General features: G+C 36.9%; 1 protein-coding gene across 1 annotated transcript in view; it reads right to left on the reverse strand.

Annotated features, from left to right (window-relative positions):
- Positions 1 to 16,447, reverse strand: part of LOC145689290 (uncharacterized) — a 44,819-nt gene extending 28,372 nt beyond the window's left edge. The window contains exons 1-2 of the mRNA XM_081763429.1: positions 16,249 to 16,447; positions 13,301 to 13,829 (exon numbers count right to left, since the gene is read on the reverse strand). Coding sequence (XP_081619555.1) covers positions 13,301 to 13,829; positions 16,249 to 16,359 — 640 coding nt within the window. The 5' untranslated portion in view covers positions 16,360 to 16,447. The remainder of the gene's footprint in view (positions 1 to 13,300; positions 13,830 to 16,248) is intronic.
- Between the last annotated feature and the right edge of the window lie 580 nt (positions 16,448 to 17,027).

Here is a 17,027-nt window from a genome sequence, read left to right on the forward strand (position 1 = left end):
CGCGTTACTTGCGTTACGTTACTTCCCAAGACTGGTATATGGTGTAAAAATAATCTACTGATAATAAATTGTAATAAAACTAAATTTATTTCATATACCAATAAGACGCAATACTATGTTAGCAAATATGTCATAGATGGAATATCTCTGCAGAAAGTTGAAAAGATTAAAGATTTAGGCATAACATTTGACATGAATATGAAATTCAACTATCACATTAATGACATAGTGCATAGAACACGACAGACTATAGGGTTTGTATTTAGACAGGGGCCTGAGTTTAAAAATGCAAACACATATGTATATCTATTTAAGGTACTTGTAAGACCCAGATTAGAATTTGGTGCAATTATATGGAATAATATGTCCACAACATTATGTGGCAAAATTGAATCGGTTCAAAAATGTTTCATTAGGCTATTGTGTAGAAATATGAAAAAAGATTATTACTCTCATAGTTATGATTACTGGAACGAATACTGGGGGTTGCAAGAATTACATGTAAGAAGAAAAATGATAGAGAAAAACTTTATTCAGACAATCTTACAAGGAAGGGTCACGCAGTGGCTCCGCTGAGATCTGAACGAGACAATTGTGTTTGCATTTGATATGTTATAATTAGACGAATCCCAAAGTTATACGTGCCACCGGGCGGAATGTCGTGAGTTCCAACATATTTTGTAATATAAAAGCTACAAAGCTGGCAGAATAGTTTGAACCGAGTCATTTGTTCGGAAACAGTTGGGTAAATGGAAAACTCGGACAATACGTATCCCATCATTTTCAACGACAAACTTTTTGGGGTAAAAACTTTGTCCCAGGCTTTCCCGCAGGGTCCCAGACGGGGTCCAACTCAAAATTTTCAAATGGCAAGGGGGGTTAAGTAGCACATCATTTGAAAGCTGTTGTGAAATGAAAGAAAATGCAGCAAGTCTCGTCTCTCTAAGACAACCCTGTGCAAAATGGCGGCGGGTCAAAATGTAAACAATAACTTAATTGAGAAGTCCATGGTTATCCCTATAAATCGGAAACGGTGAGACAAATATGAAAATAGGAAAGGGAGTGTGGCATTATTTTCAAAGTACAACATTTTGAGTTAAAGCGTCTTGTCCCAGGGTGCCAACAGGGTCACAGGTGGGGTCCAACTAAAAAGTTTTAAATGGCAAGAGAGGTTAAGAAGCTCATCGTTTGCAAGATCTTGTTAAATGAAAGTAGATGGATCAAGTCTTGACTTTATACGACAACCCTGTGCAAAATTGCGGCTGGTCAAAATGTAAACAAAAGCTTAATTGAAAAACTATGGCCACCTTGAATCCAAGATGGCCGCTTAAAACCTATGTCATTCATAGTAGAGATCTAAATCTCTATTTTTCTCTATTATGTATTTAGAAATAATAGGAAGACTAAAGAACAATTGAATTTCGATTCACTTCAACTATTATTTCATTCGGTAACAACACATATATTTGTTCTTAATGCACGTTCGTCACGGTTCTCTGGACACTATTTAGCCTACTTGAGTATAACGAATATGCGATGAACACACAACTCTGATTTCCTACTCATACTGCTAAACAAAAGTTAAATACCTTCGGGTATTTTTCTAATTTTGTCATACGTAGTTCATACAGAAAGAACTTGGTGCACCAGTAGGTCGGGGGCTCTATTGTAACGTATTCGTGATGGTTACATTTGTATGTCATTCGTTGGTTTGATCGCAATACTTCAAGCAATGCCAAATATACAAAAAAAAAAAAAAAAAAAAAAAAAAAAAAAAATGCAAGATTGACGAGTAGTACTAAACATGTGTAAGTCATTTCAGACATCGAGCTGCGTCAAACTTTGTTGGTTTGGTCACAGTATTCCAAGAAATAACATATTTATATACAAACTCATTTTTCACGCTGGCAGCCACATTGGATTACAGATAATACTCTTTGATATTTTGTGGATATCTACTATTAACCATAAACGTTCGCTTCTCCAACACCAGTGGTGTGAGTTGGATATGCGTTCAATACATAGTGCGTCATTTTGAACTCAGGATGTTGCGTTTTTGAACATTTTGCATATTTTAGTCACTTACTAATCAAGATTAATGCCAAATTTGTTTTCGTAGCTTCAGCAGTTTGGTACGCTAATCCTTTCGATATAGGTTTGAAGCGGCCCTCTTGGATTCAAGGTGGCCATAGTTTTTCAATTAAGCTTTTGTTTACATTTTGACCCACCGCAATTTTGGACAGGGTTGTCGTAGAAAGTCGAGATGCGCTCCGTCTTCTTTCACTTAACAACAGCTTTCAAACGATGTCCTACCTCTCTTGCCATTTGAAACATTTAGTTGGACCCCACCTGGGACCATGTGGGGACCCTGGGACAAGACGTTTTCACTTTAATCGTTGTACTTTGAACATAATGTCACACATCCTTTCCTGTTTTCACATTTGTCTTACCGTTTACGATTTATAGGGGTGACCATGGACTTTTCAATTAAGTTTTCGTTTACACTTTGACACATCGCCATTTTGCACAGGGTTGTTGTAGAGAGTCGAGACTTGCTGCATTTTCTTTCATTTTGCAACAGCTTTCAAATGGTGTGCCACTTAACCCCCATTGCCATTTGAAAATTTTGAGTTGGACCCCGTCTGGGACCCTGCGGGGGACCCTGGGACAAAGTTTTTATCCCAAAAATGTTTGTCGTTGAAAATGATGGGATACGTGTTGACCGAGTTTTCCACTTACTCAACCGTTTTCGAACAAATGACCCGGTTCAAACTATCATGCCAGGTAAATTTTTTGTAGTTCTTACATTACAAAATATGTTGTAACTCACGATATTCCGCTCAGTGGCACTTATAACTTGGGAATTCATCTAGTTATAACATATCAAATGCAAACACTATTGTCTCGTTCGGATCTCAGCGGAGCCACTGCGTGACCCTTCCTTGTTAGACAATAGATATAGTAGCGAATACTGCCTACATAATATAGGTATAAGGGTACCAACATATAATCTCAGAAAAGCATCGGAAATAGTTCCCATGAATAAAAATTCTATAATCTTAAGAAAACTGACAAGTTCTTTTAATATATTATCCTGATAATTGTATTTATTAAATGGACGTATAGATTTTATTAGGTATGTATATTTTATATAGTATATTTGTATGTTTGACGGTATCCTTGTTTTAAGGACAATTTGAAGAAAACTGACTAACTATTTTAATGAATAATGAAGTAATTATATTTATCCAGATAAGATACAAGTCATAAAATTATGTATATAAAATAAGATAGACAATGACCTCCTATTGTCGAAACAAATGTGTTATTAAAATTAAGAGGAATGTAAGATGTGTGTTATAACCCTTAGTTCTATGACTAAGTGCTGTATTTTTGCTATCTGGCTGTTCATGGCACTAAAATAAATATTATTATTATTATTATTATTATTATTATTATTATTATTATTATTATTATTATTATTATTATTATTATTATTATTATTATTATTATTATTATGACAAACTTAAATGATAACACTATAAGTCGAAGAAGTAGAAGAAAAAGTTAGTTGGCCAAATTCGTCTCTTGTTTAATTTTTGTGATTTATGAACGATGAGAACTGCCTTCCAAAAGTTATAACGTAGTATGTGGTGGCATTATGATTTAAAACAATGAGGCCATTAAACTAACATCCCATGATTGTGGACACGATATTTTTCGGAGCAAATTCACATAGCCTAGTAACGAACCAGAGATTATTGACAAAAGAGATGTGCGTTCAACCACTGATCTGCCGGGTCTCTGATGATAATTTGCACTCTATATATCTTTAAAATTCTGTTCCATGACTAAAAAATGATTAGTCCACACTTTCTATAACAAGAGTGAACGGTAAGTCCATTTCGATATTTGCGATTAAAGTTAGAATCAAAGTAACAGCAATATCGTCATTTCGGATTTTACTTGAAGGGACAAGACTATCCAATATAAGTGTTTTCATCGTTTTTCGTTAGTAAGTTATATTATTATATCATATTATTGATTAATATATATATAAAGTCCAATCCCGGCGAAATTAAAATACCGCTAATTTTACCGTAATTATGTGATATCTTCAAATAGATAAAAGATAATTAAAATATGGAGCAAGAGCGCTCTAGACAATATTATTTTGTGTGAGGTACCGTTATCACAAGTCACCTAGTGGCTTTCCGTTTTCAGCCGTTTAGAAACGCGAAAATAAATGCCGATTTTCAAAATGGCTCGAAATCGAAAGCAGATAAGTGAGTCGTGATAATGATATCTCATGTAACATGACATTGTCTAGGGCGCTCTTGTTTCACATTTCGGTTATCTTTTATCTATTTGAAGATATCATAAAATTACTGTAAAATTAGCGGTATTTTAATTTCGCCGGGATGAAGCCTCTTAAGGTCAGTTCAACTGTACGGATCTTCAAATTGAATATGAAGCAAGTAAACTTTCTCTAATTCAAGTTCAATACGTTTTGATCATATCTTTTACTTTAATGTCCCGTGCTCATGCCGTGTAGACTAGAGGAAGGAATGATGATGAGAAATGAATGAAGAAAGGTAGAAGGAAAAGGGATATAACCATGAGAAAACCTATGCGCACGGTGTTTGTTCACCACAAATCCCATTTGACGCTAAGTGGGATCGAACGAGAGACCCCACGTACCAAAGGTGAATGCTCTACCACTGTACCACCGCGGCCCCAGTTTATATATTGGAAAACATCTTACACAGAGAACAAGAATCCAAGTTTAAAGTGCCGTTGAATGTTCCGTCAATAGCCCAGAAAGTGAGAAAGTACATGAAAAGTATTAGAACACTCACAGATTAGGATAAAGTCAAGATATGTTAGTTCTACTTATAAATAGTTATTTTCTAAAATCATTTTTGAGTAGGTATTAAGGCTGATTTCGCTCTAATAATCGGTTTCGGAAATGTGGGTTTCCTCATTTCCTCTGATCATTTTAAGCGAATGATTTTAACGTGTTATAAAGGTGCATTCAGCGGAGTGAAGTTTAAAATTCGATGCTACGGTTGATTTGTTGTAAAAACTGACAGTGTAGTAAAACTGAACTTCAATCTGTAGAGGAACTTTTAACCGAATAATCTAATCAATAAAATTGTCTGTCTAGCCTACCGTATCCCTTTAAGTAGATAAAAATGATATTATTTTAAAAAAGACATTTATTTTTAAAAAGTGCAAGGAATGACTTGTGAAACACTCATAATTTGCCGTTGGCAAACTCTCAAAAACTATACATTTTTCCCTCCTTAACATATTTCAACAATTCTTGTCTCTGTATGCACTCAGTTTTCACAGTATCATTTCCGTAGCAAAAGTAGCCTTGCAACAAAATCCGCCAAGAGCCACTCCAACGGAGGCGAAAGACCTCCTCTGTGTTTGACCACAAGGGTAGTGTTTGCCCATCGCGGACCCCAATTTGACGCTTGAGACGATCAGTTAAATAGAAAGTAAAGGCAACAAAACTTTTTTCGAGGGCGACTGAGTTTTAGGCCAGGTGTGTGTGTCCAGCTCGGTTAACCGTGTGTAGCAGCAACAAGCAAGAGACGTCAATGCTTTGAGTGCGTGGCATGGCATGAGTCCAAAATGAAAAATAAAAGGTGGAAAGAAATAATAAAAGAAAAAAAGTAGTAAATGATAAAAGGAGGAGGAAAAACATCACTTAAGAATGTTGCCTCATTCAACAAACTTCGCTCTGTTTAAGGTTTTTAAGGTTTAAGCGTGAGTTTTTCTCTCTGTCTGCGCTTTGTACAGGGAAAAGTAAAAGAAATGAGAACTATAGCAAACAATGCCTGGAGAAAAGAAAGAAAAAAGTCCGTGAACCTTTACGAATGCAAAATTGCGTTTTCAAGATGTTTGCAATTTGATAAGTTTGTTGGAAGTGACAGGACACATGTAGTTCAATAGGGCATGTTTCCAGTCGTATAGGCTCATTTCTTATTGCACAAAAGACCGTTTAATATCTGTAAGAACCCTAAGAAGCTACTTTTAAAGATGGTGTTTGATTTCTCGAGTCCTAATGCTTTGATCGAATAGGCTTATGTAGTTGACAGTGAGCCAGCAAACTTTGTAGTTGTTAAGTGGTGTAACATTACAAATTACATACAGTAATATGTATTTGATCACTATTGTGGAAATGTACATTCTAACATGTTGTGACTTAGTGTATAACATTGATTCGATTATATGCATAATTTAAAATTATTACACTATGTAATACAAGCAAGGAATAAGTTGAAAGTTAGAGAAGTCTTTAAAAGACAGAGGCCTAAAAATTAGTAGGAAGAAAATGGAATATCTCGAGAATAACGAAGAAGGAAATGAGGAAGTAAGGCTACAAGAAGAACGATTGAATGAAGTAAAAAGAATAATAAAATAAATATTTAGGCATCTCTTGCCAAGAATGGTGATTTGGACATTGAAATTATATACAGAAAGCCAGATGAGTAGTAAAATTGGAATAGAATATGTGGCGTTCTGCGCGACCGCAGAACCACGATAAAAAATAATAGGATGTTTTAGAGAACAGTGGTTAGGCCAGGGGCGGATCCAAGGGGAGGCAATCGGGGCGATCGCCTTCCCCCAGAAGAGGAAACTTTCTTATTTTATATATAAATAAAACCCATCCCAGAGTTTGGAGTTCTTAAAAGTATCTCTAAGTAGCAGTATTACAACCTCCCTCCCCCCCAGAAGTCCGTCCTGGATCTGCCTCTGGGTTAGACCAACAATGATTTACGTACCAGAAATATGAGCAATAAAGAAAGCACAAGGGAAAAGATTGAATGTTACCGAAAGAGGATGCTGTACTGGTTGTGTGGGATAACAAGAAGAGACAGAGTGAGGAATGAGAGAGTAAATGGAACAACCTTCGTAGAATATTTAAGAAGTTCCAAGAAAGAAAACTAATAAGGCTAAATGGCTATGTATGGTCAGAAGAGTGGAGGCAATAATGTGAATGGACGGGAAGAAAGGTGTAGAGGGAGACCAAGAATGCGATATATGGATCTGGTTAAGAATGATTTCAGGTAGAAAGATCTAACAGGGGAAGAATACCGGGAAAGAGCTTTATGGTGAAAAGTCACCAAAAACGTCAAGCCGACGTAAGTGGGAAACGAAGGAGAGAAAGAGGAATATACGCGTAAATATTGTTTCTCTACAATAAAATAATATAAATGTCTATTGGTACAAATCACTGCGTTAGAATCATAACAGTTTTACACTTTGAGTAGTAATGGGTTTTCCGATTGCGTAAAAATCCCCTTCCATTGATTTTTAGTTTTATTTTAACATCCCATGATTATTCATCAATGATAATGGAAATAGTGATGACGAGATGAATGGTTATGGTGGAATGACCAAGTGTCAGGAAACGAGAGAACCCTGAGAAAACCCACAAAAACAGTGTTTGAGCACCAGAAAGCCCATTTGATGGGAGCGGGGATTGAATCAGAGACTTCATACACCACAGGTGAGCCATCTTGGCCACTCCATTCACTTTAACAAGTTCTTATTAGAAATACACATTGCATTATTTAGCGTTTAATCTCAAGAAGTAAGCGTTTAATCTCAAAGTACCGTTTGACAGGTTTTGCACATATATTTTCCTCTAATCCTTATCCTGTATGTATAATGCCGAAACTGTAAAATAGATTATACAGCGAAACCTCCTTTAACGGGCACCTTGATAATACGGAAAGATTTTTTTTCTTTTTCTTGTCACGGCAAAAATATATGTATTATTACGGGACAGGATCCTCCCTTTTAGATGGCCACGAGCGAGTTTTCTTTGAAACTCGACTCGACTTGAAACAGACATCTTTGAGTTCGACTCGAGAACTCGGCTCGAAAAATTTCCTCGAATTCGAATCCAGTTTTGAATCGAGTCGAGCCAAATCACATGTGTAGTTTCAAGTACTTTCTTCAAGTATTCTTATATAGACAATCCACGATACTACCACTACTACAAGTTCTTGGGTAGCGGTAGCTCAGTGGTAGAGCGTTCACCTCGGGTGCTTGGGGTCCCGGGTTCGATCCCAGCCCCCGCCAAGTGAATTTTGTGGTGGACAAACACCGTTTACGTGGGTTTCCTCGGGGTTCTCCCGCTTCCTCCCACTTTCTTCATTCCACCATTTCATTCATTATTGATCATCACCGTCTCCTTTAGCCTAACCGGCATAAGCGTGGGACGTAAACTCAAAGATTGCATTCATTTTTTACAACTTCTTCTTCTTCTTCTTCTTCTTCTTCTTATTATTATTATTATTATTATTATTATTATTATTATTATTATTATTATTATTATTATTAACATCATGTATAAATATGAAAGATAGGCGGTTTGTATCTGAATACTAAAAAGTAGTTGACTACCGATCTCGGTAGTCGCGAAGCCTACGAAGCAAGGACATCGTACGAGGTTCTGGGTTTGAGTACGGAAGTAGGAAGTAATCGGGATCTGGCCAAAAATTGTTAAAAGTTATAAGGTGCCGCCCAAATATGTTCAAAACTGCTCGGCCAGAGTTTAGGGTTGTTAACGGATCGAGCAGCTAGGCTCACAGCTCAATTCACTATCAGCCGAACCGAGAAGTAATTCGAGCCAACAGCTCAACCAACCGAGAAGTAATTCGAGCCAACAGCTCACCCAACCGAGAAGTAATTCGAGCCCTCTGTTCAGTTGAGGCAAACCGAACAGATGAGTCATCCCAATCAAGTCGGTTCTAGTCGATGTCCTACCCGAAGCGAGCCGGCTCGAGACATCGGTTCAGTTGAACCGAGACGAACTAAGCTCGTTATAAAAATCTCTTAGTCTCGTTATCGAGACGAGAGGAGATGCGAGCAGTGTCCCCTCTCGTGAGCAACACTAAAAGTATTTTACATTACTACTTACATTTCTCATGGCCTTCGCTCTCCAGTCTAATCAGGCCATGATTTCAAAACGAGCTAAAACGAGCTGAACGAGCGAGCCATTTATCAAACTCGACTCGACTCGAAACTCGACGCCAAAAACAACGACTTGGCTCGGAACTCTCGACTCGAGAAAATTACCTTTGACTCTATTCGAAACTCGACTCGAATTAGACTCGAGTTTCGAGAAGAGTCGAGTTTTAGCTTAACTCGTGCCCATCCCTACACGGACACTCTCAGATACGGACACAATAGCCACTGCGTTTTAGTAGCCTCTTCATAGTAAACAGGAATTGTTCTCAGTTCATACACATTGAGCACAGAAAATACTTGCCGCAATTTAAAAATAAATCTCAATTAATTTTAATTAATTTCAAGTAATCCACGAGTTACAAGCCGGTCACAATGAGAAACTAGTCAGCAGAAACAGTCTCGGGATCGATTTTCAGCAAGGACATTCGGTCGCAAATGTGTAAAAAACCTTCTCAAGCCAGTCATCCTCAGAAAGATTTTCCTGAGTTTTCTTCATTTTCTTCCTTCTTCATTTCCTTGAATCAGTGCTGGAATGGGTCATGGGTCACCGAGTTACTTGGAGTTATAACTTTTGTCCGGGTCATCCGGGTCTGGGTCTCACTTCTCAGTCTCGGACAGACCTGGTGACTCAGTGACTCAGGCAGATTAAGTCGCAGCCGAAATATCACCTCTGCAGCATTACTCGAGTATTAATGATGTTCACAACTTAACCCTAGAAACACTAAGGGGGAGGGCCTCGGAGGCCCACAAATTATTTTTGTTACATTTTGTAACGTTTCTAATTGCATTTAAAAATCTGAAAAAAATATGTCAAGCTTGACCCCATCTATCATAAAACGTACTTGCTTACTTTTTACTGTTTTGTTTTTTCTATTTATAAATAAAGAAAGTGCTGTGGGCCTCAGAGCCTCCCCCCGGTAGTACTAAGGGGCTATTCAAGTATAATTCGGCTCTTTAGTCTTTAAAGCGAAAAACGTTGCGTCTCTTAATACCATACATGTCTCAACTATTCCAGATACTGTTGACATAAAATGTCGCCTAAAACCCATTCTATAAATTCATCCTGACATAAAATGTCGCCTAAAACCCATTCTATAAATTCATCCAACTCAAAATTCCTTCTAGTAAATTGCACCAAAAAACATTTTTTATATCTTTGTCCCAAAATATTATCTCTTAACTTTATTTCAGTATCGTCACCGTATGTAGGATTGTATTCTTGAAAATACCTAAGCACTCCTAGATCTAAATAATAATGTCTAGCCGACGAAAACATTGTGGCTGGTTTATCCTCGTCTGTTAGTACGGGATAATGTATCTTATTATTATTTTCTAATGACAACATTTTAATTTATTTTTGATTGCAATTACTAAATTGTCTAACGGATGGTGGTGGGGTTTTAGTTTCTCTAAGGTGTGCAAAAGTATAAATTAATCGTATTTATAATAACACTCTTTTTTTAATTATTTAGTAAATCAGTCATTTAAAATTTAAAATGATTCGTAAACTGACCTACTCTATTTCTGGGTGGGTTAATATATGTGATGGTAGGTTAATATAACTTATTTAGAACTAATTATGCACCAACCGGGAATCGAACCTAAAGCAATCTGTACCTTGTTAGCTTTCTGGGATTGTTACAAACGGCATAAGCCTCACAGCATGTCTCCACCATGCCAACCTACCTGAATGTCGTGCCTAATATGGGGATTGATTTGCTTTGTGACACAGATAGGTTGTCCTTTGATCGTTATCTGAAATGACCAGGAATTGTCTAATTGATTAGCATAATATGCGAGAGGTTATAAATACTAATAACAAATCAACTTTACGTAGGTCAAAACTCATGTATTTTCAATCTAAACGATTAATGTCAAGTGTACGGAGTGTGTGTGTTGAAAGAATATGTCAAGACTATATCAGATCACAATATCAACGATTCTGGCTATTTATCACTGGTAACAGTTCTAGATAGGAACAAATACCTTCATGGTTCTGCGTTGCTTCCTTGGGATAATGGACGTCTCTTCCTTCCATACAATGTAGCCTTGGTGGAATTGTAGTCTCTCAACAACGACTCGGACTCGAACTCTGGACAGCCATCTAGGTTTTCTCTAGTTACTTGAGTTCTAAGCGAATCAAGAACTTAACGTGCCTTTGATCTAAACTGATCATCCGCAACTGACTGATCTCGGCTACTGATCCTGGCTACTGATCCCTCTTCCTTCCTTCACAAGGTTTTTATTCTTCTTTTCAGTTTTCGAAATTCGCTGCATCAACTGATGACATCTCTGTGTTGTCCTATTTCGTTGTCGAAACCTCGTGGTTTCTGCATTGTCATCCAGTGATTGAAATCTCCAGAAATACTTCATCTGCAAGTCTGATAGTTTTGACATATCCGAAATTTGTGATTGTTAACAAACTCTTACAAAGACTCATGACATAACATTTTCTCAATTCTCTTTCTTGTCATCACAACATTACTTCATTTGCAGACTCGTGTCTTCAGGGTTATTACATAAACATAAACATAACATACAACATGCTTTTGTAATGTTTACCTTTTGTCTACAATCTTTCTTAATTCTGATACATGAATTTAAACAAGATTTAATTTCTACCTAATAAATTATGCTTCTAATTAGATTATCTCCAAATTTCCAATAAAACAAATATTCCAAATGTACTTGGGTTGACAATCTGTTTCTGCGACATAACACTCATTCCATATATCTCCACCAATTCTCGATTAATGTCAGATGGTTTTTTGTTCCTAACACCAGCGCACCTTCTCCTTGGAGTAATGTTCAAGTCAATGCACCATCTTTAAATTGCTCTAGGTATCAGACAGGTTGACGTAGAAGGCTATGATTGAAGTCAGACTTTCCTCTCCTTGGTATCTGGAACATACAGATAATAATAATAACAGCTACACAAAACCCTCTGGCTTTTAGAGACAAATTTGTCTTACTTTTTGATAGGCCGGTCACTATTAAACCGGAAATAGTACATTTTCTCCGCTTCCGGTTTGAATAGAGGGATAACAGTCAAGACAAAACTCTGCCACTTCCGGCTTAAGTAGAACGAGGATAGAAATGCTATCCCCGACGAATCGAATCCAAAAAAACTTCTTTTCGTTATCTTTAGGATTATCATAATTTCTGGACACCAATCACGGACATTTTTGAGAATTGAGAAAGGCTTTCTGATTAAAAAAGTATTTTTGTGATGAAAATACTTTCTTTTTTTTCGATGAACAACTTATCACTAGACTTCGGAATTTTAGGCACCAAAAAGTTTAATTTTAGGCGCCTAAAATAGGTACTAAAAATAGGAAAATAGGCGCTAAAAATTAAAAATAGGCTCTAAAAATAATAGTATAAATTATTACATACCCCTTTTTATTAACATCTTTTGTTTTCAGTGAATCAGGTGATTCATTCAGTACACAACTTGCTCATTCGTAATTTTGGAAACAGTAAATTACCAACAGTTTCTCAAAGTTTTCGACTGTCAATCTCTCTCTTTTGTCTGTAAGGATCATCTTTGCTGCCGAAAACGATCTTTCCACTGAGACAGATGTTACAGGAGCATACTTAAATTTCGATACATTTTTCATTTCCACTTCGTCGGGGATGGTTTCATCCTCTCCCATCAAAACTTTCCCTATACGAACCAACACAAGAAATCCCTCATTCTTCTTCACTACACTTTCCCACTTACACTGCACTTTTTCCCCAACTTTCCCCGTAGCACTTTGGATTTTCTTTTCGGCTTCGTTAACTACTGACACCTGTTCACTAAGTGGCTTTCCCGTAGCTTCCAACTTAGTGATCGTCGTAGGTAAGAATGAAAAATTTGACTTGATATATACAAGATCTCTTTTGAGAATGGGATCTTTGAAAAGTTCCTTCAAAACTGAAACACTTGCAATGTTTTCCACACCAGGAAGTTCGCCAACAACACCAGCAATAGCGTCCAAGTTCTCTGCGTAATACAAAGCTGCTTCAAGCCATGTTCCCCAGCGCGTTAGGACAGGTTGTGGAGGAAGAGAAATGCCAGGCAGTTTTTCTTTAAAGACAGCGATTCTCGATGGGGCTTTGCAAAAAGTTTTTTTCATGTTAGAAATGAGGGCATTGACTTGAGGAAATTCGTTCCTGATTGTTTCAGAAATTCTATGAAAAGCATGTGCTACACAGGTAACATGGATGAGGTTGGGGTAGAAAGGTTTTAGGTTCTTAAACGCAGCAATCATGTAAGAAGCTGCATCTGTGCAAAGAAGAAGAATTTTAGAATCATCCACACCACTAGGATACAGAAGTTGCAAACTTTTGTTCACGGTGTAAGCAATTGTCTGGGCACTCACTTTCTTAATTTCCTTGCTACTTAACAAGTGAGGAGTTGAAGGTCCATCTTCATCAAGTTTTCCTACAACAACATTCACTATGTATCTATTGCATGCATCAGTAGTCTCATCGACGCCTACCCAAATGCTGGAATCGCCAATATCCTTTCTGATTGTATCAAGTGTATTGTTGTATTCAGAATCCAAACACGTTTTCCTGAGTGTTGACTCACACGGTATCGATTGCTGGCACCACTTCTGTAAAAACTGTCGGAATGTTTCATTTTGAAGTGTGTTCCATGGGATGTTGGCAGCGACAAGGGCTCTAGCAAGATCCGCATTAAATGTGTTCGCAGTTCCAGATTCAGATCCAGATCCAAAAGGCTGAGTTAACTGTGTCTGTTTCTGTTGTTTCTTCGCTTTAGATTTGGCAAGATGTCCAGCACCATCAATGTGTTGCTTTAAGTGGCACTTCTTTTCCTGAGAAACCTTAAAAAAAAAAAAAAAAACGCTTAGAAATATATTTTCAAATGCTTCTTACAAAACTAGTGAAGATGGTGGCGTTTTAACTTTAATTTCGGTTTCAAATTCTCTAATTTTCTTCGTGTACATTGCGACTAGTATTTTCAAACGGGTCAGTTCGGGTCAGCTTATTGTTGGACACCCTCAGTAACGGGTCGGGTCAGGTCAGCCTAACTCGGGTCACGAGTCTGGTATCGTTAGACCAACTCAGTTCACCAGTCGGGTCGGGTCAAACTATCTCGGGTGACCCGACTCGACCGGTGAACTGAGTTGGTCTAACGCTACCCGACCCGTGACCCGAGTTAGGCTGACCTGACCCGACCCGTTACTCGAGGGTGTCCAACCAAAAGTCGACCCGAACTGACCCGATTGAGAGCACTAATTGCGACAACTACCATCACTGTTTGCTTGCCTTTCTGGTCGTAATGTGCTTTTTTTTTTTTTTTTAATCGGTGAACGTTACATTATTGATTTAAAGTTGACAAAAAGGCAAACTTGTTGGTCTACCTCGTTAAAGACCAATATACCCCAGTCCCATTTCGAATCAGAACAGATCAAATAAAAGACTAATCGATGAGCATTTTACTTCAGAATAATCCCCAATTTACAGACAGAAGCAATAAAATTGTATATCAATATCTGAGAAATAATATTTAATTTTAAGCACTGTAACTAATTTAATTTTAAGCACTATATTTTATTTAATTTCGAATGCTGACACACTCCAACTTGGCAAAAATTAAAACATAATTTGGCAATATTTTGTTTGAGATTTGGATGCCAAAATAATTGCATGAAAAATTTCAAAATATCGTCCCTTTAAAATTTTCTTTAAAACTGTAATTTACAAAATTTTTAACTGATTTGAACCAAATTTTCCCCAAAATATGATTAAAATGTTTCAGTGTGAAAATCAGTGACCTGTCAAAAATTTAAAATAAGGGCCGTTTTAAAATTTCAAAAATTCAAAATTTTTGCAACTATCAACTGACAGAAACCAAAGTTAGAACGAAAATAAAGTATTAGCAATGCCTTAGTTGAGCGTGAACATCAGCATGATACAATAAATAAAATTGGCGTTTTTTAATTTTTTTTTTTTTTGGAAATTAGTTGTCTCTTGCGGCCCTGCGACAAAAGGTGTATGGATATTCTTCATCAGGAGAGAGAGAGAGAGAGAGCAATCGATTAGAATTCCTTTTTTTTTTTTTTTTTTTGGCTTTGGGGAGAGAACATCAGAGACAAATTCTTCCTTTCTTAAGATCTGTCCTAAAATAAAATTATCCGCAATTGTAATTCTTGTTAGACGAGTGTCAGACTGTTCTTTTCTTGCCCCTGTGTGGAATTTATTTGTCTGTAACTATGGATGGAAATCAATAGCATCTTAAGACAATAGACAGTAGCACCTCGAGCAAAATTGATAAATAAAAAAACAAAGAGACAAACAAGTTTCTGCTTCGTAAAACAAGTTCTGAGACAATCTATGAACCTCAAACGCCGTTATTTAACTATTAACAGATCTTTTCTTTCTTTTTCGAGAAAAATAACAAAAAAAAAAAAAAAAAAAAATGGCCTTTAAACATTTTTCCTATCTTTTATGCTTTTCAAGATATTGACATTTCTAGTTTTTCTTTCAAACTGAAATCCTCGTTTTTAGATATTTTCGGGATGAAAGGATATATCCAGTTTCCTTAACTTTTTAAAGATAATCAATATTGGCATTGCACATTTCTTCTTTCAAACTTTTGGAACTGTTGGCATTTAAAAAAAATTGAATCCCGCCTTTCTTAACTTCTTTCGTATTTTTTTTTTCTTTTGAAAAACGAGATAGCAAAAATATGTTTTCTTAAGCTCCTGAAACTGTCGAGTAATTGCTGGCATTAAACATTTTTCTCCGAAAAGAGGACCCCTTTTGGAGTTACTGACACAATATGTCAACTTTAACTTACATTGTTTTTAACCTTTACCGCTTTTTTTCGGGGGGGGGGGGAGTCCTTCGGAAAGAACCGAGAATGCCATGTCCGCTTTTCTCAAGATCCCCGAGAATCCCTAAAACTGTTGAATGTGTAAGTCTAGACACTTTCTTCCATTAGCACTTTCAAAACCATCGTTCATATATTTCATTTAAGCAGGCTGCTAGAAGTCTTTACATTTTAAAGATTTTCCTGTGTTACAGGATTATTTTTATGTTTTTTCTTAACTGATCTAAATTCCATGTAAATTAGATTTTCACGAGTTCAGCAGCTCAGTAACGTTGTCTCTTAAAATAGTTAACCTCCCATTGATAAAGGTTTTACTTTAGCTAGCTATACAGAAACAAGGAGGGGGGGGGTGTACAATTGATTTAATTAAATTTATAAATTCTGTAAATAAAAATAGCTTTTCTTACCTGCTTGCTGCACAATGGACAAAAGATTATTCTTCCATCGTATGTTAGATCTGGAAATTCTTGCAACCACTGGCGAATCAAGGTACTTTTTGAAGACTTCTCCTTTGGCATTGTTGCGTATGATACAAAACTTCTTTTTAAGAATCCTCAAGATCTGTGACTGGGCTGTAAGCCGTTGAGTCCAATTGTTCATGCGTTGTAGAGACGATGTATCGTTCTTGAACTACGTGTTTAAGATAAATCACTGCACTGACCCGAAAATGATACATGGATGGATACTCCAGTCAACTGAACCGCGTCACTTCATGAATCGTTTCTGTTCGTGGACTTTGGTTTTTCCCAAATATTGAAAGCGAAGACCCGAAGAGATTCTTGCTTCAATAGAGCTGTGTGTTGATTTGTGAATGTGTGTGTGTAAACTATTGTCCAAATTCCAGAGAGCTGAACGGATCACAGAAGAGCTGAAGTGAGCCGCTACAGAAGAGAAAAGGTGGAATAGTTCCAAGAATGCAGAACGGCAGGGAGGGGAATATTGGTTACTGCGATATGCACTTAGCAATAGCTTTGGTTTTGCCCCTGGGGAAAGAGAGACAGACAGAAAGAGATAGAGATCTTTCAGTACAGTGTCTGCAGGATGCAAAGGGATGGTTTGTCTTTGTCTTTCACAAATGGGCTTGACCTTGAGCAGAAATAGCTCAACTTTTAGAAACAATTTTTTACATACAACCACCCTCTGCGTTTCACTTCTTCATACGAGTTAGACTAAAATTAGCCTCGAC

Source organism: Thermobia domestica, chromosome 7, assembly GCF_964235325.1.
Source record: "Thermobia domestica chromosome 7, izTheDome1.hap1.1, whole genome shotgun sequence".
Classification (NCBI taxonomy): domain Eukaryota; kingdom Metazoa; phylum Arthropoda; class Insecta; order Zygentoma; family Lepismatidae; genus Thermobia; species Thermobia domestica.